At 42.6% G+C, this 26,044-nt stretch overlaps 1 protein-coding gene across 3 annotated transcripts in view; it reads left to right on the forward strand.

The window, feature by feature from the left end:
* The window catches only part of LOC308075195 (traf2 and NCK-interacting protein kinase-like), a 126,624-nt gene that overhangs the window by 95,548 nt on the left and 5,032 nt on the right, over positions 1-26,044 (forward strand). For all 3 annotated transcript variants that reach the window (XM_080414877.1, XM_080414875.1, XM_080414876.1), the window contains 13 exons: positions 496-593; positions 4,754-4,822; positions 5,451-5,557; positions 5,932-6,034; positions 6,209-6,358; positions 6,798-6,912; positions 7,652-7,822; positions 8,589-8,732; positions 9,873-10,007; positions 10,311-10,411; positions 11,280-11,429; positions 14,494-14,653; positions 25,111-25,250. In XM_080414877.1, the coding sequence (XP_080271003.1) occupies positions 496-593; positions 4,754-4,822; positions 5,451-5,557; positions 5,932-6,034; positions 6,209-6,358; positions 6,798-6,912; positions 7,652-7,822; positions 8,589-8,732; positions 9,873-10,007; positions 10,311-10,411; positions 11,280-11,429; positions 14,494-14,653; positions 25,111-25,250 (1,643 nt within the window). The remainder of the gene's footprint in view (positions 1-495; positions 594-4,753; positions 4,823-5,450; positions 5,558-5,931; positions 6,035-6,208; positions 6,359-6,797; positions 6,913-7,651; positions 7,823-8,588; positions 8,733-9,872; positions 10,008-10,310; positions 10,412-11,279; positions 11,430-14,493; positions 14,654-25,110; positions 25,251-26,044) is intronic.

A 26,044-nucleotide genomic window follows, 5' to 3' on the forward strand; every position in this document is an offset into this window, starting at 1 on the left:
TTGGCTTTTAGCCTTCGTAAACAAAAGTTACACAAGGGCAGATATGACAAATAACACATATTTAATTACTTAACACTTAAAAATAAACATTTTAAGTGGAAATAGCCGATCTATAAGCTCAAAACACGTCGCATTGCGGCGCGTTTTGAGCTTGTAGATCTGCTATTTACACTATTTTTGACATAAAAAAATATATATGATATTTTCTAACATGGAATTGATTATGACGATTATGCAAAAATAATTGCGATTAGACGAGTATGTAATAATTGTGACAGGCCTACCCACGACACAAACACCTGCAGTTTGTTCAAGACAGAGCAGCTCTTTCTACCCGCCTTGTGTATACTCTGCTGAATGTTGTTTACACGAGTCGTTTGACAAGTGATACAGTACACAATGTTTTTTTTTTCTTCATTATCCCTGTTTACACTGATAGAAGCTGTAGAAGTGTTTTGTGTGCACTGTTGTAAAACTCTGTTCTCGCTCTGATAGGTCAAACCAAGCACGAAGGATCCCCCCCAGGAGCCAATCAGGAGGCCAAGCCAAAACAGGACGAGGGACGAGAGTCAGCACGACCCAGCAGACCTGCAGTGAGTCACACTCTCTCTCTCTCACACACTCACACTCACTCTCTCTCTCTCACCACACACACACACACACACACACACACACACACACACACACACACACACACACACACACACACACACACACACACACACACACACACACACACACACACACACACACACACTCACACACACACGCATTACACTCTCTGCCATGGTTGTGCTCATTACCCTTTCCTCCTCTGGAATTTTCGACTGGCCTTCTCTGTCCTTTTTTTCCCTGCTACTCATCTGGTTCTCTCTTTCTCTGTCTTCTCTCCCCCTCTCTCTCTCTCTCTCTCTCTCTTCCTTCCTCCATTGCTCAGAGCTATAAGAAAGCCATAGACGAGGTCAGTGACACACCTTTCGCCCCCATTTCAGTATGTTTCAGTTTCCCTCTGTTTAACCCCTTGGCATGGAGAAAGGAGGCTGCTCTCTCAGGAAGATCCCATGTTTTCCTTTCAACAAAATATCAGTGTTTGACTGAGGGCATTTGTGTGTGTGTGTGTGTGTGTGTGTGTGTGTGTGTGTGTGTGTGTGTGTGTGTGTGTGTGTGTGTGTGTGTGTGTGTTGATTTTGACAGCAGATTTAGTTTTAGTCATATTTCAGTCATCTGAAATGTTTCAGTTTTTGTCTAGTTTCGTCGACTAAATATCATAAGATTATCGACTAAAATGTATTTTGGCGGTGCCTTGATGGCGTCGTAATGGCTGATTTTACACTTGGTTGCATGGTGAAAATAGCCGATCTACAAGCTCACAACGCGTCGCCCTGCGACGCGTTGTGAGTTTGTAGATCTGCTATTTTCAGAGCGCAACACCCGAGCGCAACCAAACTTAAAATGACTTGTCTTTTAGTTCTACTGGATCTCTTCTCCACTAGTCCCTCACTAACATTTTAGTCTAGTTTTTATTTGTTGACGAAATTGTCAATATATTTAGTCATAGTTTTAGTCATCATAGCTTAGTTTTTATTTAGTTTTCGTCTGTGAAAAAAGGTAGTCGACGAACATTTTTCTTCATAGTTTAGTCGACGAAATCAACACTGGTGTGAGTGTTCACGGATTGTACAGGTCATTTGTGTGCAATGCATGACTGTGTATGCATGCACACGCCTTTGTGCGTGTGTCTGTGTGGTGTAGTGCCAGTCCTAGAAGAGCTGTGATATTACATACATGTCACATATTGCATATACACAGCAATAGATCACACCCAAGCCCTCCTGGAGAGGGGAGTCATCGCAGCGGCATTAAAAGTAGTAGTGCTGCATTGAGTACTCACCCAATAATCAATTGCTGCGACTGGGTGTCAGCTATTGTCAATCTAGTTTCGCATCCATTTGACATTTCTGGCAGAAAACGTTTGTTTAGTGAAATATCTCCACTTTTCCATGAGCTTCACATGGGCCACGTTCTCTGTACACGACGGTGTGTTTGCAGGACTGAACATATGAAAACTTCCTTCGGTGTTTAATCACAACTTTTCATGCCGCCGCAATGACTCCCCTGCCGGGAGGGGCGTGGGTGTGATCTATGGCTGTGTATAGGTAATACTATAGGTCAGTGGTTTTCAACCTTTTTCATGCCAGGGACCCCTAAATTGATATATATTTGGCCGCGGACCCCCATTTGAAAATGTTTTGTGCCAGAGACCCCCAGAAGCAAAGATTTGAGTTACAAATTTTATATGTATATATGTTCAAAGATTTTGACACATTTTCTTGATTTTTCAAAAATAGCAGATATACAAGCTCATAGCGCGGCACTCGGTGCCGCGCTATGAGCTTGTATATCGGCTATTTTTGAATAGCCAAAGCTAAGTGGTTAAAAATGATTGTGACGCTATGTTAACTAATTTCGCTGGGGACCCCCTGTTACTCCCTCAAGGACCACTGGTGGTCCCCGGACCACCGGTTGAAAACCACTGCTATAGGTAATACATGAAATGTGAAGAATATCACAGCCATTCCAGGGCTAGTGTAGTGCGTGCACACATGGGGTTGTGATTGAAAAATGCAAAAAGTGCCCGAACCATCTCTGAATAGTGTGTCTCTCTTCCTGTGTTTCTCTTGTCGTCAACTTTACTGGGTCAGGAGGAGCTGGTAAGCCCACCGTGTATGATGGACCCCCCCCCCCCCCCGCCATCTCCTCCAACCCCGCCTCTTCCCGCATGACTTGGTCTGGTCGACTGGGTTGAATGGGAGGGATAGGGAGCACGGTCCTCTTGGCATGGGGGTGTTTTCGGGAGGGGGGTGGTTTTTTTTTGGGGGGTGGGTTTCGTTGCTGCTGCCCTCCAACGGTGCGTCAAACCCACTCCGCCATTCTCGGGGGGGGGGGGGGGGGGGGGGGGGTCGCTACTCTGTGCAAACACGGTTCAGACTGTGTTTGGCACCCGATGTGTTAAGTACAGTACTTGAGTAAATGTACTTAGTTACTTTCCACTACTGCTATTCATGAAGTTCCCTCGTGGTGTTCACAAAGAATAGGAGCGCTGAGCTCAGTCGCTGCATCACACAACTCATAGGAACTTAACTATAAGTCTGCAACGTGAACTGGTCTTTGGTTCAATGCTCCTAATCTAATAAGGTACTCTATGCGTACCTATGCCTGTTGTCCCACTTTCTTCGTCCCCTCGCTCCTCTCTCTCTCTGTCTATTTGTGACCTGTGCCCATATTCATCATAGTCTCAGAGGAACTCGGTCCTGACCTGCCCAAAATCTCCAGCACATTTGGTCCTGCTTTTAGCCATAGGAGTAAAAGAGTGCCATAAACTTTATCAACCCAGGAGACTAATCTTCAGCAGGGTTAAGGAGAGCTCGAGATTTCTTGTTGTGTTGTGTTGAGATGTCCCCAGTAGTACTGTAGGGAACCATTGTTGCTAAATGCTAAGCTAAGATGCTAACAATGCTAATTGTCTTTAGCATTTAGCAACAATGGTGCCCTACAGTAATACTGTCGCCCCCACCCACCCATCAACATGTGTTCCCTGGTTATTTTTAGGCATGTGTCGCCCTGTTGAGATGTGTTCCCTGGTTACGGTTTTTAGGCATTAGGTTAGAGATGGCTAAGTTTAGGTGTGGTTTAATTGCCCTTAGTAATACTAATCCATTTTTCCCACCACTCATTGTTATGTAATTCAAAAGCTGCTCTGGAGTTGTCTTGTGTCTTACTGTACAGTAGATGCATATTAAAGCTCACCGCCCAAAGCATAGAGGAGGAATAACTGGGAGTGGCTGGCCAATTGACATACAGTGCCAGCCTACTATGCAATTTGCAAATCAATAAATATCATAGTTGGATTTGTTGATCACTTTTGGTGATAGATTTTCTCTTGCTGAGTTGTATACACACATACTGAATAAGTGGTCCTATTGTCTGTATTTAACCCATTCAAACCGGGAACGCATCTGTGTAACCACTTCAACCATTATTTTATACTTTGGCTATTCAAAAATAGCAGATATACAAGCTCATAGCGCGGCACCGAGTGCCGCGCTATGAGCTTGTAGATCTGCTATTTTTTGAAAAATCGTGAAAATGTGTGCAAATCTTTGAATATATATATATATTTTTTAAAGCGAACAAAACTCAAATCTTTGCTTCTGGGGGTCCCTGAAACAACATATTTTGAGATGGGGGTCCACGACCAAATACTTAAAATTTCGGGGGGCCTTGACATGAAAAAGTTGGCGCACCACTGATATAGTAACATAGGTAATTTTTTTCAGAAAACTGTTTAGAAAACATTTTGTAGAATCGGGCCTCAGGGCTGAAGGGGTTAATTCAAAACGATGTAGATGGTCCGATAATGTATCTTTTATAATGTGCCGAATCCTTAGCACACAACTCTCAGCAAATATAGACATCGTCGTGATTTCCACTCGGTGTCCTAAAAAAACGACGACGTCATTTATGCTCAACTGAGACGTTCTCACTGAAAGTGCGCAAGAAGCTTCATAAATTCCTCATGTCCTAGTCTGAAGAAGGAGTATTTTTTAGTGCTAGACAAACTTTTTTTAGTTAAATTCTTAAGGAGTGATTCTGAGATGATTGGTAAATACGGGCCCTGGAGACTGATGAACATGACAATGTCGCTGAGGTTAATCTGTCTGTCTGTCTGTCCCTGTCTCTCTGTTGCCTCCAGGACCTGAGTGCACTGGCCAAGGAGCTCAGAGAGCTGAGAGTGGAGGAGGGCAGTAGACCTCCAGTCAAGGTACACAGTAATCAACACTAGGGCTGTCAACTTTCCTCAGAAATGATATTCGAATATTGGTCTTAAAAATTGGCAGATATTTGAATATATTCGAATATTATTATTATAAAATAAAAAAATAAAATAATTCAAAAGGTTTTTTTTTTTTTTTTTGACAGAAACAATACAAAAAACAATGTATCGAGTGCTCGGATCCAATAAAACATATCTTTTGTTTGTTTTTATAACTTGATACATTGTTTTTTGTATTGTCCCTGTCAAATAAACATTAAAAAAAGTATATTAAAAATGAATATTAATTTTCATATTTGAATATACATATTTTCCCCATATTCGAGGATTATTCGATATTCGAATATTAATTCACCAGCCCTAATGAACACACACACACACACACACACACACACGGGTGACATCTGACAATAGAACTGTGGTGATATGTGCACACACATTGAGCATAATCCACAACAGGATATTGATGATGGCGCTGATGAGGATAAATATGGTTTATTTCTCCCCTCGTCTGTTTGTCTTTGAGGCCCTGAGGCTCCCCAGACGTTGCAGCGTGCTAATGCTAATTTGCGCGGATGTAACATTTTTGCTCTGACGTCTTTCTGTCGTGATGAAGGTGACAGACTACTCCTCCTCCAGCGACGACTCGCAGAGCAGCGACGAGGACGGCGAGACGGTGGGGCACGACGGGACGGTGGCTGTCAGCGACATCCCGCGCGTCATGTAAGACGTCTGCTTCGTTTCCGTCTTGTTTATTGCTCTTTCTCTCTTCATTTCTTTCTGCATTACCATCATTCTATCCATATTCCCGTTTGACAATCTGTCATTTAAGCTTTTGTTTCTAGATATAGATCTCTCTCTCTCTCTCTCTCTCTCCTCTCTCTCTCTCTCCTCTCTCTACATTTGTTTTTGTATAAACTTCTAAAACTGAAGTTGTCTTGATGTGTCTTGAGAACATTTCCCATGCCAGTAAGTTGCCAGTTATAGTTTTGTCAGAGTTGTCATGCAAATGAAATGATTGGGTTTCCTTCCCTTTGTGTGTGTGTGTGTGTGTGTGTGTGTGTGTGTGTGTGCGTGCATGTGTGTGCGTGTTGCAGGCCAGCAGTGCAGAGTAGTGGGGAGTCGTATGGAGGGCTGACAGAGGATGCTCTCGGAGACGCCTACAATAGCTCCAAAGACGGCACTCTGGTGATGAAAGAGGTAAGGAACACACACACACACACACACACACACACACACACACACACACACACACACACACACACACACACACACACACACACACACACACACACACACACACACACACTAAAATGATCTGAAATACTTGTGTGTTTCTTGCTCTCTTTCATTCTCTCTTTCCTTCCATCTCAGGCGGAGGAGAGGAGGCGAGGGGGTCACACGGAGAGCAATGGGATTGGGAACCATGGTAACCATGGTAACCTGCCTGACCTGGTGCAGCAGAGTAACTCCCCGTCGGCCACGCCCACTTCGGCCCTGCAGGAGCTGAGTGACATGGCTGAGGTTGCACACACACACACACACACACACACACACACACACACACACACACACACACACACACTAGGGCTGGGCCATATGACTTCAAATCAATATTACCATTATTTCAAACTTTTTCCTCGATTATGATGAATGTATGATCACTTTAAAAAAAAGATATACCGTGAAAATAGCCGATCTGCAAGCCCACGATGCGGCACGTTGGGAACTTGTAGATCGTCTATTTTCACTATTTTTGTACAACAAAGTATAATACAGGGTTAAGTGTGTAAATCAGACTAATCGATTTAGTTGATTATCAAAAAACTATTATAATTTTTCCCTAACCCCACACACACACACACACACACACACACACACACGCACACACAAGGAATGCATGGGGTATGGCTTAATGAAAGCTGAACATAGCTGAAACTCAGACTGTTTCCTTTCTTAACAGTTTGGTGTGGGCGGGTCCAAAGCGTCCTTCACTCCGTTCGTCGATCCACGCATCTATCAAACGAATGACGACGATGACGACGATGACGAGACCTCAGCAGCGGGTGAACTGCACTGTAAGTCAACCAATCACAGCAAAGCTTTGCTCACAAATAACCATGTTGATCAACTTGATCTCCATCGCATTACCGTCAACCGTAAGAATTCTGTGAATGACTTACATACAGTATCTCTTACTCTGCTCATAGCAGTGTATTATATTTGGCAATAATCTCTTGTATCTAAACAATTTATTTTCATAATAATAAAGCTAAATGAGTGTCGCCCATGGTACATGCACAGAGCAAGTTGATGCTGGCCGACCATTGGTCGGTGTCAGCTCCACGCTTCTATTCTCATTCTCAGCCAATCACATACTCTCTTCATAATAGAGCACCCTATTGAAATGGGGAAGTTGCATTGCTCATTCCTTGCTTGCTGTTTGCGGCTGCTTTCCGCTGTCTGTTCTGCTGCTCACTCACCCTCCACCACCCCAGCGACCACCTGTTGTTTTGGATCCTCTTTTATGCACTATGGGGGATTTGGAGTCCCTATCGGTACGGGAGATGTAGATGTGTGTCCTCAGAGTACCTGAAAGCAGATCCAATTCATCGCCTAACCATGATAAATGCATTTGCTCATTTATATTCATTAAAAAATATGTTATGAGTTGTCTTGACTGCACATCGCGCGGAAAGAAAACTCTAGTTATAGTTTTGTGTAATATAAACTTCTACTGACAATGTTTTTATGAAATCATCAGACAATAATTGTTGGATGAACAAATCAATCACCGCGTTTCTTTTTTTACTCTAGCCATGTTTGCCAATGAGCTGATGAGGCAGGAACAGGCCAGACTAAACGAAGCCAGGAAGATCTCCGTGGTCAACGTGAACCCCACCAACATCCGGCCCCACAGCGACACGCCGGAGATCCGCAAGTACAAGAAGCGCTTCAACTCTGAGATCCTCTGTGCCGCGCTCTGGGGTGAGAGAGAGAGAGAGGCAGCCATCTTGACTTGAGAGGAAATGTTTTTTTGACCAGTGCTGCTTCTCAACCTTTTTCTGGATCAGGGACCCACATGGAAATCTTTGGAAAGTGTTCGCGGCCCCCCACCCATCTGACCACTTAACACGGCAGTGTCAGATAGGGGGGGGGGGCCACGTGCATTTTTCCGAGCCTGGAATCGACATGGTATCATTTAACCCATTAAGACCTGGAACGGATCTGTGTCATTTTTTTATTTGAGCAAAAAAAGCATTATTTTACACTTTGGCTATTCAAAAATAGCAGATCTACAAGCTCATAGCGCGGCGCAGAGTGCCGCGCTACGAGCTTGTAGATCTGCTATTTTTGAAAAATCGTGAAAATGTGTGCAAATCTTTGCTTCTGGGGGGTCCCTGGAACAAAATATTTTGAGATGGGGGTCCGCGGCCAAATACATATTTACGTTAGGGGGGTCCTTGACATGAAAAAGTTTGAGCACCACTGATACTGTTGGGATTTAGAAGACATTTGTAGAATCGGCCTCAGGTCTTAATGGGTTAAAGAAATAATCCCATGCAAAATGACTTTAGATTTTTTTTTCATAATGTTATAATATCATCACAATCTTACCACTTGCAATACCCTGGTGGCCTACCAGTGGTCCCTGGCCCACAGGTTGAGTTTGACTTTTTTTGTTTGTACAGAAATGTCAAAAAAAACGAGACAAAGCCTCTGTGTGTGTGTGTGTGTGTGTGTGTGTGTGTAGGTGTGAACCTATTAGTGGGAACAGAGAATGGGCTGATGCTGCTGGACCGCAGTGGTCAGGGCAAAGTCTACAACCTGATCACCAGACGACGGTTCCTGCAGATGGATGTATTGGAAGGCCTCAATGTACTGGTCACTATATCAGGTTAGGTTAACACTCAGTGCACACGCACACGCACGTCCACATTTACTGCATGAGGGGGGGAGGGTTGTTTTGTTTATTTGTTTTCTTCGGTCACTCTTTCACTAAGGAGTACCTGTTTGCAGTGGTGTAAAGTAACTAAGTACATTTACCTAAGTACTGTACTTAAGTACAATTTTGAGGTATTTGTACTTTACTGGAGTATTTCCCATTTCCAATATTTTTACTTCTACTCCACTACATCTCAGAGGAGAGGCAAATGAACTCCACTACAATTATTTGAAAACTTTAGTTACTAGTTACTTTTCAGATATAAATTAATATAAATTAATATAAATTAATATAAAAAACATACATTAACCACTTCAGCCCTATTTTATACCTAGGCTATTTGAAAATAGCCGATCTACAAGCTTGCGACGCGTTGTGAGCTTGTAGATCGTCTATTTTCAAATATTTTAGTACTTTTAGTTTTGGTACTTTAAGTACATTTTGATGCCAATACTTTTGTACTTTTACTCAAGTACATTTTTAATTCTGGACTTTTACTTGTAGTACTTAAAAGCCACAGAACCCAGGCAACACTTCCTCCTTTTGTGTGTAACTATCATTATCTATGTTTACAGTAGTTAAAGGAGAATTCCGGACAAATTAAGTGTTATCTTTGATGTCTCGTTACTCACCTACCGACGTAAAAAGTGGCGTTCTTTTTTTCCATAGATTCCCCTGTCGTCATTTTTTAAACCCCCTCCGTTGTCATAATGGGAGCGCGTGGGTTAGGGAAATTCGTCTATTATAACCGATGCAAAGTTATTTTTTTCTCTACTACGATTCATTGTAGAGTCTCATGATAGTCAAACATGCGCTGAAACTTCCTGCGAGGCTACCGTTAATGGCGAACGATTTAACACTGGATGCTTGTTTCTTTCCAGAACCTGGCAACTCGTGTTGCCAGGTTCTGGAAACAAGCGCTCCCATTATGACAACGGAGGGGGTTTAAAAAAAGGCGACAGGGGAATCTATGGAAAAAAAGAACGCCACTTTTTACGTCGGTAGGTGAGTAACGAGACATCAAAGATAACACTTCATTTGTCCGGAATTCTCCTTTAATGTATATGCCCCGCCCCCCCTCCTCCTCCTCAGGGAAGAAGAACAAGCTGCGTGTTTACTACCTGTCCTGGCTGAGGAACAGGATATTGCACAACGACCCGGAAGTAGAAAAGAAACAGGGTTGGATCACAGTGGGGGAGCTGGAGGGCTGCGTGCATTATAAAGTCGGTAAGGATGTGTGTGTGTGTGTGTGTGTGTGTGTGTGTGTGTTAATACGGATGTGTGGGTGTGTGTGTGGCTCAATTTTAGCTTGGTTAGGGCTTGATTTTACATCTGTGTGTGCGTGTACTCATGTGTGTGTGTGCGTGTGTGTGTGTGTGTGTGTGTGTGTGTCTGTCTGTCTGTCTGTCTGTCTGTCTGCCTGTACTCGTGTGTGTGTGTGTACTTGCATGCGTACTTGCATGCGTTCGTGCATATTGTCAGTTTGTCTGTCTGTCTGTCATTGAACCCTTTTTATACCTGTGTTTCCAGTGAAATATGAGAGGATCAAATTCCTGGTGATTGCCCTGAAGAACTCAGTGGAAATCTATGCCTGGGCTCCCAAACCCTACCACAAGTTTATGGCCTTCAAGGTGTGTGACACACACACACACACACACACACATGGACACACAAACACACACACACGGACACACACACGGACACTCACACACACACACACACACACAGACAGACAGACAGACAGACAGACAGACAGACAGACAGACAGACAGACAGACAGACAGACAGACAGACAGACAGACAGACAGACACACAGACAGACACACAGACACACACACACACGGACACACACACGGACACACACAGACACACACGGACACACACACACACACAGACACACATGTTAGCCAGTCCTTTACAACATGCCTCAGGGCTAATAATTGATTGTGTTCAATCAATTAAATTAGTCTCTCTGTCATTGCCATCCTTCCTCTGCATCTCTCCAGGGTCTATTGGTAATTCCTCGTACCAGGTTAATTACTAAAGGTGACGGAGCTTGTCAGTCTGTAGCTCCCAGACTCTGGGATATGCCCTTCCTCAGGTCTTGAGAGCTGCAGCCTCTGTAGACGTTTTTAAGAACCACCTAAAAACACATATTGTTTAAACAGGCACTTGGAGTGTCTTTGATTTTCTCCTCCAGGTGTGTAATGCGTGTGCTTTTTAGATATTAACTGTACAGTTTGTGTTTTTGTTGTTTTTAACCATTTATATGCTTCATGTTGTGTTTTTATTTCTGTTATGTAAAGCACTGTGTGAGTTCTCTCTGGGAGAGGTACTATACAAATAAAATGCAATTACTTATTCTCCATCTTCCCCCCCTCCCCACTTCTCCACTACTTTCTCTCACTTTCACCCAAATATCTCTCTCTTTCTGTCCCCTCCCTCCCTCCCTCCCTCCCTCCCTCCCTCCCTCCTTCCGTCCGTCCGTCTGTTGGTCAGTCGTTCACTGAGCTGCAGCACCGACCCCAGCTCGTTGACCTGACGGTGGAGGAGGGTCAGAGGTTAAAGGTCATCTACGGCTCAAGCGTGGGCTTCCATGTAATCGACGTGGACTCTGGCAACCCCTACGACATCTATATCCCTTCCCACGTAAGTGTGTGTGTGTGTGTGTGTGTGCGCAAAGGTTTGTGTATCAGTATGCATTGTTCTTTTGTACCCTCAGTATAATAGAGTAGGACGTTCGCTTCTGCTCTTTATGCAGATAGTGACATAAATTAATAATCTTAGGTGCGTGTATGTGCATATTTGTTGCTCCCCTGTTGACGTCCATGAAAAGAGCATGATTTATGATGCTCCACCTCGCTGTTTGTCATATAGTTGCTGTCAGGTGAAAACCTCAAGTTCGGCTAGTTTCACTACGTGTGTACTTATATCTTGACACTCTTGTATATCGAGAAAAAAAACGTTTAAATTTGGAGAAATAAGGTTTCTGCCTGACAGCAACGATGTGTAGGTGTTATTCCAATGCAGTGTTGAAGAACAATTAATAGTATGCCATCTTTTATGGCATTGCAGTATGCCCAGTTTCGAAAGATAAAATAATAGTTCAGCGTTATAGAGGGGATCAAAACATAGCTGATCCCCTCTATAAACGTGTTCAGTTGCTCAGCCAATGACTTGGATTACCTGCTATTTATTTAAGACGTATGATATTTTATTTTCATATTAGGCCATCAATCATTTCACTGAGAGTAGATGCTGCTCTCAAGTAGTGGATATCTCATTTTGAAACTGAACACTTCATTTGCTGCCACTGTGCTACAGTACTGGCTACATTGATTTCCGTCCCCTTTGCCAATCTCAGCCTTTGCTGAGGTCAGTATCGAGTCAAACGGTTCCCCCACGTGCGTTGCCTTGATGCCCTTCTTGTTATGCTGCATGCCAATTATTATTTGTTTTACATTTTATTAACCATAGTGAATAGTGAATTCATTTTTGTACTGTAGTCATTATGATTTTTCTATCTATATATCGTTTCTGTCGGGCAGAAAATCTCCATATTCCAGCTTTTTATGTTGTGCAGATATACAAGCACACAGTCGTTTTTATAATAATAATAATTAAAAAAAGGAACGGTTTTGGACTTACTGTACAAGGTTTCCACCCGACAGCAACGACACCATGAATGCTCTTCACCATGTGATGATTGTTTTACCGTGTGCCCCCTGTTTCTGTTTCTCTCTCTCTCTCTCACTCCTTCTTCCGTCTTCCAATCTGCCCGACAGATGAAGGTGACATCCTGCCATCCGCCCCCCCCCCCCGCTAATCCTTTAGGCTAGATCAATAGATGCTTTTATAAAAAAAAACACAAAAAAACATAGATGGAACCACAGTAGAGCTAGACTTAGAGGTGTCCTGTGTAAGATACAATTCGTTACAGTACAGACGTGTGGATAACGTAACCCAAAGATCTGTTTAGCGGAATTAATTCATCTTACTCGCCAGAGACTTCACAAGACATGAACGATGTTTTGATGTGCCAGCAAAGCATCGGAAACGCTTTTGAATGAATGGAAAACACCTTGAATGCTGCGAGACAAGTGCTAGCTCTCATGATAAGCTGGCAATATACTCTCAGACAAAAAAAAAACTAGTCCTGTTTAAGAAAATGTCAAATCGGCAAGATCTCAAACCAAACACTCAACAAGCGCTCACTCAACACTTGACGAAATTGCCACTTGAATGTTCAAAAGTGGTCACTCAATGCCTCTGCGTTGGGTTCTGAGACTGCAGTGGCAACACACTCAAAACATTCACAACAGTCAATTTGTCGTCATTCCAAAAGGGCACATGCCCCCCCTCTTTAAACGATGCCATCTTGTCCTGTCCTCCCAAGTGGTGTTGCTACGTGACGGCGCTGACACGCACAGTGGCTAGCAAAGTGGCCGAGGTGCACTTTGACAGTCATTCTGTGTTGAAGGTCAATAGAGGGCCTCAGACACTCTAGACAACTACCTTCACATGCACTTGTTTCCATTCCCCCATTCGGTAACAAGAATCAGCAAAATATTCCATCCAGCGGCTACATAGGTTGAAGTGCTTGTTCTGAAATTGGGACATTGTTTTCTGAGACACAATAATGAACCTGCATACAGTGTTCATATGCCTATAGCAGTGGGATTTCAATGTGAAGGCGGCCATTGGGCGCCAGGGGGGGCCAATTGGAAAGAAGAAAATGAAAAGGAGGAAAGAAAACAAATTATAAAAACAAATTATATAGTGTAAATAAGAGGGCTGTGGCTAATCAGGAGCCCCTGAACTGCAGTACCTACTACTGCTACTAAAAACAAGTTAATTCCATTCTGCTGAGTTCCAGTCAAAGTGAAATCTCCCAAGGCTAAGATGAATTTTCCGCATCCTTGTTCGTCAGCCACAGTACTGTTTTAATCCCCTGTCCAACGTGTTAAGTCTGTCTTTGAGTTGCAACCCCATGACTGTCTGGGATGCTGCTTAACGTAGTGGGTCTCCAGGATAGACATGGGGATTAGCACACCGATTCAAGCTAATACGTGTGTGTGTGTGTGTGTGTGTGTGTGTGTGTGTGTGTGTGTGTGTGTGTGTGTGTGTGTGTGTGTGTGTGTGTGTGTGTGTGTGTGTGTGTGTGTGTGTGTGTGTGTGTGTGTGTGTGTGTGTGTGTGTGTGTGTGTGTGTGTGTGTGTGTGTGTGTGTGTGTGTGTGTGTGTGTGTGTCAAAGGAAAGTGGTTTCCTTGATATTTGCCTGTTTGACCTTTTATATGGAACCAGGCTTCTTAAACAATGTGATTATCAGCCTTTAGCTGCATAGTCAAATCCTCCATGTTCATTTAATATTAAACAAAGAACAGTGGAGATTTTACCATGTGCACATACAGCCTGTTCTGCTTATAGACCTGACGTTTGGCCATGTTCACAAATGTGCTTGTGCAGTTTTTGAGAGGTCCAGGCCAATCCAATTAGCAGGTAATCAGTGATTAGCCGGGCCCCGTAGTGCAAAGTATTTTTAATCCCTCATTTTCCCTAAACCACATTGACCCTTTGTAGTGTTAAAATGTTAAAATGAAATTATTTTTAAAAACTTAATTTCATTGGGTGCATTCAAGGTTCTAACACGTGTGTGTGTGTGTGTGTGTGTGTGTGGGTGTGTGTGTGTGTGTGTGTGTGTGTGTGACTGTAGATCCAGAGCCAGGTGACCCCCCATGCCATTGTTGTGCTCCCTAAAACTGATGGTATGGAGATGCTGCTGTGCTACGAGGACGAGGGTGTCTACGTCAACACATACGGACGAATCACCAAGGACGTGGTGCTCCAATGGGGAGAGATGCCCACCTCTGTCGGTACGGCACCTGAGCTGTGTTGCCAAGTCTGCCTATTATAAGCGACTTCGGGCTTTTTTTGTTTTGTTTAAAGTCTCTTGTAAATATTGGTGGTTGCATTTTTTTGGGCTTGTTTCTAAAGTGTAGTTGCTTTTTTGGGCTTGCTTCCTAATGTTTTTTTTTTTTTTTTAAACTCTTTATTTTCAGAATTTCTATCAGACAGTACATAAAATCAAATAGTACAAAAAAAGCAACAGAACAAATAGCAGTAAAAATAAAATAAAAACATATAAACAAATAACTAGAACAAATAAAAAGAGGTCATGGGACATTTGGTACCAGTAATAACATGTTGACAGGATTTAAGATCAAATACAGAGTACAATATACCATAGGGAGGACAACCAGCCATCATCAGAGATCTGGCACGCTATCTAAATAGTCCAGCCATTTCCCCCATCTTTTTTCCCCCCAACTCCTTTTGGAGCCTCAAAGAGTAGGTCATCTGCTCTAAGAGATGCAATTGTCTCACAATACTGACAAATAGTCCCATAGTAGGGCAGTTTTTCTGCAACCAGTTCCTTGTAATAGCTTTTTTGCTTGCTGCAAGTAGGATCTTAAACAAATAAGACTCATTCTGACTCAGTCCATCCGGGGCTTGTCCAAGATACAAAGATTCAAAAGTAGTATTTATACTGAAACCCAGAATCTTTGAGATAAGTGTTGCTATCTCCTTCCAGAAAGGTTGAATTGCAGGACAAGACCAAAAGACATGTGCATGGTCAACCATAGTATCTCCACATTCCCTCCAGCAGTCCAGCTGGTTCCCAGTTTGTTTAGACTTCTGTTTGGGAGTGATAAAGAAGCGGATTTGGTTTTTCCAGCAAAAGTCTCTCCAGGTCAGGGAGTTAGTAGTCGTTGATCGTGTTTCCCATGAATCCGACCACACTTCATCACTTATGTCAATGTCAAGTTCTTTTTCCCATCGTTGTTTCACATATATCGTAGAGTCCTTATTCAATGACACAATTCCATTGTATAGTTTACTTATAAGACCTCTATTACTCCCTGAGTTATAAGCATCAACAAATACAGTTATTATAGTTGGTGTGATCCCCGGATTGGACCTTTTTATTTCTTTCCCGAAAAAATCCCTTAACTGCAGATATCTGAAAAAGTCCTGCCTAGCCAGCCCATATGTCTGACTCAAGTTTTCAAAACTGTCAATATCCCCTTTTTTAATCATTGTACATATGGAGGTGACACCAAGACGAACCCATTGTCTATATCTGCCGTCCAGTAATGCTGGTACGAAGGCAGGATCGTATGCTGGCCAGCTTAATAGCTTAGCCTCCTTCTGGAGTTGGAAACGTTTAACCATTTCTAACCATATTTTAAATGAAAAATGTACCCATTGGCTCACTGTCTGAAACATTCCTTTCTCTCCCTCAGTGCAACCTAGTAATGACTGTATTGGTTTATCCATTAAGGATAGCTCTATGTTTTTCCATTTAGCAATATAGGACGGGTTACACCAATATACAAGGGGTCTCAGCTGTGCTGACAAATAATAATCCCTTAAGGAAGGGAGGGACATGCCTCCTCTCGCCCGGGGTAGCTGTAAGGTAGAAAATTTCACCCGTGGCCTTTTCTTGTCCCAGATGAAACGTGAAATATGTTTATTCCATTCTCTGAATTGTTTCAAGGGTATTTCTACTGGTAGTGACAAGGAAAGGTACAGCAATCTGGGTAAGATTACCATTTTGACTGCTCTTATTCTACCTCCTAGGTCAAGAGGAAGCATGCTCCATCTACTGAGATCATCATACATTTTTCTAGTTCCACCCCCATAGTTGACATCAAACAGTTGTGACAGGTCCTTGGGCAGGTTTACACCCAAATATTTGATATGGGGTGAATACCAATTAAAGTTGTATTTTGTGATGCATTCTTGTGTAGGGGTATAATTTAGTGTCAAGACCTGAGTTTTATTTACGTTGAGCACATACCCTGAGTAAAACCCATATGTTTCCAACATTTCCATCAGTACAGGAAGCCCAGAACCTGGGTCCATGATTGTGACCAATACATCGTCCGCATAAAGGCCGATGTATATTCCTCTCCCCCTATGGAAATGCCCTTCAATCGAGTCTCTTGTCTTATTGCTTGAGCTAGGGGTTCTATGAAAAAATTGAAGAGGGAGGGGCTACTCGGACAGCCCTGCCTGGACCCCCGTTTCAGGGCTATAGAGTCAGATAGGCTACCATTTATTTTAATTCTTGCAGTGGGAGAAGAGTAGAGTGTTTGGATACGTTGTATAAAACCTTCACAGAAACCAAATCTATGCATTACCAAATAGAGGAATTCCCAACCTACGGAATCAAAGGCGGCCTTTGCATCAAGGCTGAGAACAATAGCACTAGTTTTTTCATAATTAATCCGTTCAATAACATGTAGGGCCCTTCGTATATTATCCTGAGTCTGTCTATTTCTTATGAATCCAGTTTGGTCCTCGTCAATCAACCACGGCATTATACTTTCCATTCTTTTTGTTAAGATGGAGGCATACAACTTATAATCCGTGTTTAAAACACTTATGGGTCTATAATTCCCACACTCCATCCTATCCTTCCCTTCTTTGTGAATCACAGAGATGAATGCTTCATTCCAAGACGGTGGTAGGATGCTATCTTTTAACAAGTAGTTGAAGCACTTCTCCAGCAGAGGGAGTAATTGCACCCTCATAGATTTGTACCATTCACTAGGAAAACCATCTGTCCCAGGTGATTTATTAGAATTCCGGCCAGAGATAGCATTATCTATTTCTTCTTGTGTTATTGGGGAAATTCGCTTTTTGTTCATTTCTGTGCCAATTGTGGGGAGGTCTAATGATTCCAAAAAAATAACAATTGTATGTTTATCTGCCCGATCGGGTTGGGAGTATAATTTTAGTATTTTGTCTATTTCCTGTTTAACATTTCTGATTTGGTGGACTATGGGGGGCTCCCAAGCCCCCAGAGTTGAGCTGAGAAACCCCAGTGGCCAAAGCTGGAACTGCAGGCGGGGAGAAATACATGCACGCGCAAAACATACTGAGAGATATTTATATTTATACATATAAACATGTAAACATATTATACATACATACATATGCATTTACATATAAATATGCATCTCGAGTGTATTTAATAAATATCTCGCGTTCAATCCTTGACACACGGGCTGCCGTAGAACGCAAAAAGGACACTAGTGCGCATGCTCATAACTCTACGGGTGGTCAAAATCGAACCAATAATTCTACTTCCGTCAGGTTTCCGGGTGCTTCAAAACGCCACTGAGCACATTCATTGAAATGATAGCTGGGGGCGGGGCAATCCGCCCTCTAGTTATATTATACCTCTATGGGGGCTCCTTGTTTTTAACATGTGTTTGTTCCAGCTCCCTCAGTTTTTCCTGTAGGTTTGAAATTTTTTGGGCTTTGATCTTTTTTTATCCTGGCTGTTTGGGCAATAATCTTCCCACGAAGAACCGCTTTTGCACAATCCCATAAAATACCCGGATTTACATCCCCTCTATCATTGTCCTGTAAATATATAGTTAAGTCTGACTCTATTGTTTCTCTAAATGCTGTGTCGTTCAAAAGGCTGGTATTCATTCTCCAAAGTGTTTTTCTCCTTCTACCATCCAAATGAAAGGTCAAATATACTCCTGAGTGATCAGAAAGATCCCTCTGGCCTACTTTACACTCCCTTATCCTGTGCAGGTCTCCATTATATATAAATATGTAATCCAGTCTAGTGTGTACAGAGTGCCTTGCACTGACTACCATATGACTCTGATGCAATTAGATTAAATATTTTCCTGAAGAAGGACATAGTGCTGCCAGGGGGGGCATAAACATTAAACAATGTGACCTCTTTTTGGTCTATTTTCCCCTTTAGTAGAACATATCATTCAAATCGGATTGAGTTAGAGATCAATATAGCAACCCCTCTCTTTTTACCATTTTTGTATGAGGAGAAGAAGGTATTCTTAAAGCCAATTTTATTTTATTTTTCGTGTTCTGCATCAGATAGGTGTGTTTCCTGCCAAAAGGCAATATTAACCTTTTCCTTTTTTATTTTTGCTATCATTTTACTCCTCTTAATTGGGCTGTTTAACCCATTTACATTTAAAGATAGTAGATTATAATGTTGAAAGTGCATACGGTTTTCGTTTCAAACCCTGTGTGCGTAACGTATCCCAAATATTGAAAAAAAGGGAGAAAATACCATAAGTCTCAGTATCACAACAACATCCCACATTTAAAAAAATATACACTGTACCTGTAACATCCCAGACCTCACAAAAAAAAACAGAAACAAAAATATAGCAAAACATTAAAAAATAAATAACTATAATACAAGGAATTTCCTAACACAGACGAAGGCGTCATAAAGCCTTCGGTAAATGAGGGGGGCTAGCCACAAGGTGGGGCCCCTCGGTAAGAAGAGAAGAGAAAAGAAACTTGTGGCTTTCACAGTATAAGGTATCAGCCTTTTTCAATGATTTTTAAACGTATTCAGAGGATACTGTCATTTATATGATTAACTATATCACCCACCGAGCTCCATGAGATCGAGAATAGGTCGCTCACACTTTATCTGGCGTCGTCGTAGGTTCCTGTTGCTCGTGGACCCCGTGTCCACCCGGCGGCGGCGGGCTCCGTCCGGCCACCGCGGAGCGTGCGGTCGGGGAGACGACGGTGCTTCCGCCGCGTCTCGGCGAGCCTCCTCCCGGGGAGCCTCCTCCCGGGGAGCCGCCACCAGGTTCTCCAGGCTCTATATATCTCCTGCGGTATTCACTCAGCCTCTCCTGGGCCCGCTGTTGAATCTGCTGCTGCTCGTCTCCGCCGCGTCGAGGTCCCGCTGCCTCCCATGGGAGAAGCCGAGCCAACACTGCCTCTGTCATGCCTTTCTTCTTTTTGGCGATGGTGATGGTATCTACTTCGAATCCCTTGTTGCGTAGGTCCCCTGCGGCATGTGTTGCGCTGTTGTATAACATGGTACCAGTGTCCAACTCAGCTCGCATTCTGGCCATCGGGGTTTGGAAGCGTATTTTCTTCAGCAGTAGGGCTTTTTTAACTGGAGCGTATTCCTGTCTCTTTTTTTGCACAGCTTCCGCGTAGTCGTGGTCAAAGAACACCCGTTTACCCTGGACACAGGGCTTCTTCTTCCAGGCAGTGTGGAGGATTTTCTCTTTCACCGTGAATTTAAGGAACCGGATCACCATGGAACGTGGCGGTGCGGTCGCGGGTGGCTTTGGTCCGGCCCTGTGACAACGCTCTATTCCAAAGTCCTGGTTCTGACCCAAGTCCATATCCCCCAATTCCGTCTTTATCAGGTTTTCAATGAACGTGGTCGCAGAGTCACCCTCCGCCCCCTCCGGAATGCAATAGACCCTCACGTTTTGGCGTCTGGAATGTCCCTCCATATACGACAATTTGTCTTCTAAAGCTTGTTGATCAGCAAGCAATTGAATAAGGGTGTCCTTGACTCCAATATCCCACTTGTCCGTGTCGGCGAAACGTTCCTCCATTTCCCCCACACTCCTCACTGCTTTGTCCAATCGGTCCGTCGAGTCCTGTATCTTCAAGTTTATTTCGGTTTAAATTCCTCCATTTGTTTTTTAATATCGTTGAGGAAGCATGTGCGAAATTCAGAGAGATCCTTTTTAAATTCGGCTTGGAGTGTAGCCAGTCCTGCAGTCATGACTTCACTCACTACTTTTTGAAGCGAAGCCACTGTGACCAGGCCGGGGCTCCGGTCCTCACCACCGTCGCTGCCATTTTGTGTTGCTGTTGTTTTCCCAGTGTTTGCTCAGTCCTCGTTCACTGTCTCAGGAGCGGTATTTCTCAACTCGTGTCCTCCTTTTTTCACATGAGTCTTTTCCCCGCTCATTATTCTTTTGGTTTGTGTAACTCTGAATGTATAAAACTTCTTGAATTAAGGGGAATTATAGGCTGATACCGGAGCTCTGTTACTAAGCTGCCATCACGTGTAACGCCACCGGAAACTCCTCCTTCCTAATGTTTTTTAAACCAGTGGTTCTCAAACTTTTTCGTGCCAAGGACCCCCAAATTAATATGTATTTGTCCACGGACCCCCATCTGCAAATATTTTGGGACAGGGAGCCCGCCCCCCCTATTTCTGTTGTTAAAATATTTCAAAAGTAGTCCAAGATGCCATGAAGTTGAAAATTGACTATCTGCAAGCTCACAATCCATCGCATCGCCACATGTTGTGAGCTTGTAGATGTATAGAGCGTGCCAAAAATCCTGAAGGGGGCGTCAACAAGTGTCTTTTGGTATCGGTGGACATCTTTGAGGGGTAAAAACAAGGTTGACTTAACATTGCCCAATGCCACGCCCAATGCCACCCCCCCCCCCCCCCCCCCCCCCCCCCCCCCCCGTCTCCCGTGGTGACGACACGTTGGCACGCTCTATATATGCTCAAGTGGTAAAACTAGTCGCTTCTTTTGGGCTTGTTTTCATACACCTGGTTGCTTGTTTTCGTACGATCTGTGCACTCGTGTTCACGTTTTATGCATCTCCAGCGTTCAGCTTCTGGCTCAAGGGCATTTTGACACGATGGGCGGGATTCTAAGCAGCCTTGTTTTCATATGAAAAGTTTGATCCGTCAAACATAAATCCTTTGTTTCCCGTGTTTCGACAACGATTTTTGTCGAGGTTTCATGGGCCCTAATGGATTTAGCACAAGGAGGGCACATTGATTTCCAATTACAGTGAATACAACAACAAGAGAAAAGCAACCCACCAAAACAGTTTTACATTTTTGTGTGTGTGTGTGTGTGTGTGTGTGTGTGTGTGTGTGTGTGTGTGTGTGTGTGTGTGTGTGTGTGTGTGTGTGTGTGTGTGTGTGTGTGTGTGTGTGTGTGTGTGTGTGTGTGTGTGTGTGTGTGTGTGTGTGTGTGTGTGTGTGTGTCAAAAGTCTTCCAGACCAGTAGAGGGGGAGAGAATGTAATATATAATATTTTTTGATTATCAACAAGTTATAAAACTAAATTGAGGAGGAGGATAGACATGATGTGGAAAGAAACTGTATTTTCCCTGCCATTGCTTACTCATGTGAGCAGCATTTTAGAACTAAACACCATTTTCAGTCAGTTGGTGTATCATTGTTCTTGCTAAAAGGTCAGAGGTAAAGAAAGCATTGACTAATGCGGTATCTTTTTCATGTCTGCTTCCCATTTTAACCCATTAAGACCTGAAGCCGATTCTACAAATGTTTTCTAAATCCCAACAGTATTGTGAAAAAGAAATGTATGTCTCTATATCAGTGGTTCTCAACTTTTTCATGTCAAGGACCCCCAGAATGATATGTACAGTATTTGGCCGCCGACCCCCATCTCAAAATATGTTGTTCCAGGGACCCCCAGAATCAAAGATTTGAGTTAAAAAAAAAATCTCGTTTTCACGTTTTTTTCAAAAAAAGAGACAAGCTCATAGCGCGGCACTCGGTGCCGCGCTATGAGCTTGTAGATCTGCTATTTTTTGAATAGCCAAAGTGTAAAATAATGCTTTTTTAGCTCAAATCAAAAAGTGATACATATGCGTTCCAGGTCTTAATGGGTTAACCATTCACAGCCAGATGATATTGATGATGGTAGACTTTTCAAATATAACCATGCTAGCGTTTTGAGTAACTTCACCCAGAACAAAAAGATTGTAGCATGGCGTTGACCTGGTCTAAGGACAAGTCTCAGTAGTCTGACATTGAAAACCTCCTCTTTGGGAGCGAATAGACGCAATAATTGTTGTGCTTTACTGCCATCCTCTGGCAGCCAGTGGTACTTACTTACATGCACTTATTTCACAGACGCTCTTAAGTCTTATCCATAGATTGACTTACAGAGGAAGTACTTTAGAAAAGTAGAAAAAGCTAAATCTGTTATTAGACTTGGCTTGGATTTAGTTTGTATAGACTATGAGATTGGTTTTCTGCGTTTGATTACGATCTGCGTAACTGGGCAAAACAAACTGATTCCGTTCTTTTTGGGTGTAAAAAAATAAGTAAGGCCAAAGAATTTACGGTCAAATGTTATCACAAGAAAAGAAGAAATTACCTACCTGGGTTGTATTTTAGAGAACAATCTTTCCAGTGAAAGAATGGCAACAAAAATAATCAAGGGGAGGGTGTCCTCTAGGCTGGGACCAGACGAATCTGCCAGTGCAAAAAAAAAAATTGCCCTCTGCGATTTGGGTCTGGCACCGCTCCGCTGTGAATCCATTTCCTGCTCCCGAAGTCTGGGGTGACCAATCAGGGCCCAGTTATTCAAATATGGGAGACTGTAATTGGTAGTTGGTTGTAGGTCTAACCAATTGCGTCCAGAGCCGTTGTTTTGATCCCGCCCCCTTGGAAAACGATCTCCCTCGTGGAAGCACCTGACTCATATCCACGTTGGTCAGTAGGAATCAGTGGTGTAAAGTAACTAAGTACATTTACTTAAGTACTGTACTTAAGTACAATTTTGAGGTATTTGTACTTTACTTGAGTATTTCCAATTTCCCAATACTTTTACTTCTACTCCACTATATCTCAGAGGCAAATATTGTACTTTTACTCCACTACAATGATTTGAAAACTTTAGTTACTTTGCAGATATCAATTATGATGTTATGAAACATACATTAACCACTTTAGCCCTATTTCATACATAGGCTATTTGAAAATAGCCGATCTACAAGCTCACAACGCGTCGCATCGCGACGCGTTGTGAGCTTGTAGATCGGCTATTTTCAAATATTTTAGTACTTTTACTTTTGGTACTTTAAGTACATTTTGATGCCAATACTTTTGTACTTTTATTCTGGACTCATACTTGTAACAGAGTATTTCTATAGTGCAGTATTGGTACTTTTACTTAAGAATTTGAGTACTTTTTCCACCACTGGTAGGAATGCACTGCGGACACTAGCTGGAGCACTCAATCCAATGTCATTTTGACTATGCATGCACCTCATGGTACTCTAGCACCACAAATGCATTAAAAGCAAAACTTCAGACACCTCAAAACAAACTGATCAGGTTACTACTTAAACCTCACAGCCAGGACTCACCTAACCCCTGCTCATTATGCTACATTACAGTCATTTAGCAGGGTGGGCCTGGTTCTTCAAGACACTTGACTCAAGGGATCAGTGCCCATGTACCTGTCAAACTACTTCAATAACGTGAGAGACACACACACAGGTCACAACACCAGAGGGAGCTCCACTGATCTCGTTCAACCCAGATTCGGCACAAACATGGGGTTACATTTGTTCTACTGTTATGCCGCCAAAATGTGGAATGCCCTACCAACAGCCATCAAAAAAAGTGTGACTCCTTACCCCCTTTCTAAACCGCCATTAACCCATTAAGACCTGAGGCGATTCTTTAAAAAAACATCTAAATCTAAACAGTTTTTGGGAAAAAAATCTAACTTTTTTTTTTTTCAAGATTTTTCAAAAATAGCCAAAGAAATCTAAAATGACACAGATGCGTTCCAGGTCTTAATGGGTCAAAGGGCACCTATCTGCAATTTTCAACTGGTCCTAGAAAAGTCTTCTAAGCTTCACACCAGAAATGGTGTCAAGAATTTTATGAAAATTAGATTCAAATAAATGGTTCTTATTCTTAATGCTGCACTTCCTCTTCTACCCTGGATTTGAACCCGGTTTCCAGCGCAAGTGCTGACATTTTTTACCATTGAGCTAATGACAAAGCCTGCCTGCTTGCCCAGGGAATAAATTGAATCTTGACCATCGGGTCAAAATTTGTGTGAGCTCCTGTGTCTTGGTGAGACGTGACCTTTGACACGATCTAAATGTCTCAATAGAAGAGCAGGGAGCCAAAATACAACCACCCCAATTGTATAAGTTATATTGTATTAACATACTCTACCATACTGATGTGACAAAATGATCTCATATTCATTCAAAAACAGTTGCATAGTGATAATAACTCTTGTATATAATCATACAGTAAAATAGCGAATAAGAACAGAAACAATCACACCCAGTGTGAAGTGAGCGGTGCTATTTATGAGTTATTAATTTCATCATGCATCTCGGTAGCCAATCACAGCACGTCCTGCGAAGTGACGTGCTTACATTAAATTTTTTTTACATTATTATTAATTTCATCATGCGTCTCGCTAGCCAATCACAGCGCGCGCGTCTGCGAAGTTTGAAGTTAATTTCATCATGTGTCTCGCTAGCCAATCACGGCACGTCCTGCAGAGCTTAGCCTATGGGCGTGTTTTCCACAGCATGGCGTCACAGCGAAAGACAAATTTTCACGACGGAAAGAAAAACTTTCACCACGGATGGGTCCTAAACCCTCTTATAGGAGCGGTTGCACCGCTCAAAAATAATAAACATAAATTAGCTTCCGATTATAGAAATGAGTTTTCACTGACCCATGTCTCTTTTCCAGCATACATCCATTCGAACCAGATCATGGGGTGGGGGGAGAAAGCCATTGAGATCCGCTCTGTGGAGACTGGCCACCTGGACGGAGTCTTCATGCACAAGAGAGCCCAGAGACTCAAGTTCCTCTGTGAAAGAAATGACAAGGTGAGCTGGCGATGTGACACACTTATCACTGGTCAGTGGTGTAAAGTAACTAAGTACATTTACTCAAGTATTGTACTTAAGTACAATTTTGCGGTGTTTTTTACTTCAGTGGAGTATTTCCAATTGTCAATACTTTTACTTCTACTCCACTCCACATCTCGGAGGCAAATGTTGTACTTTTACTCCACTACAATTATTTGATAACTTTAGTTACTTTGCAAATATAAAATATAAATATAAACCTTTTGTGTACCTAGGCTTTTTGAAAATAGCCGATCTACAAGCTCACTACTTGTTGTGAGCTTGTAGATCTGCTATTTTCAAACATTTTAGTACTTATACTTTTGGTACTTTAAGTACATTTTGATACCAATACTTTTGGACTTTTACTCAAGTAAATGTTTCATTCCGGACTTTTACTTGTAACAGAGTAATTCTACATTGCAGTATTGATACTTTTACTTAAGTAAAACATTTGAGTACTTTTTCCACCACTGTACCACTGGTCCACCGTAACCACTAGAACCCTTTTACTAGTTAAGTTAAAGTTAGTTAAGTTAAAGTAGAGTTACTAAACCAGACTTGAGTTGGGTCTGTGCTTGGACCACTTTTTTTCTCCATCCACACCAAATATCTTCATCAAAAATAGCCGATATACAAGGTGGCTTGTGAGCTTGTATATCAGCTATTTTTGACTAATGCCCCCCCCCCCCCAGAATATGGATGCTGGGGTTCAAGGGGTTAAGACACGTTTATACTTGGTATTATATGACAGTGTGGCTCTTTGAAAATAA

This window comes from Gymnoscopelus braueri (genome assembly GCF_963280865.1).
Source record: "Gymnoscopelus braueri genome assembly, chromosome: 19".
NCBI lineage: Eukaryota > Metazoa > Chordata > Actinopteri > Myctophiformes > Myctophidae > Gymnoscopelus > Gymnoscopelus braueri.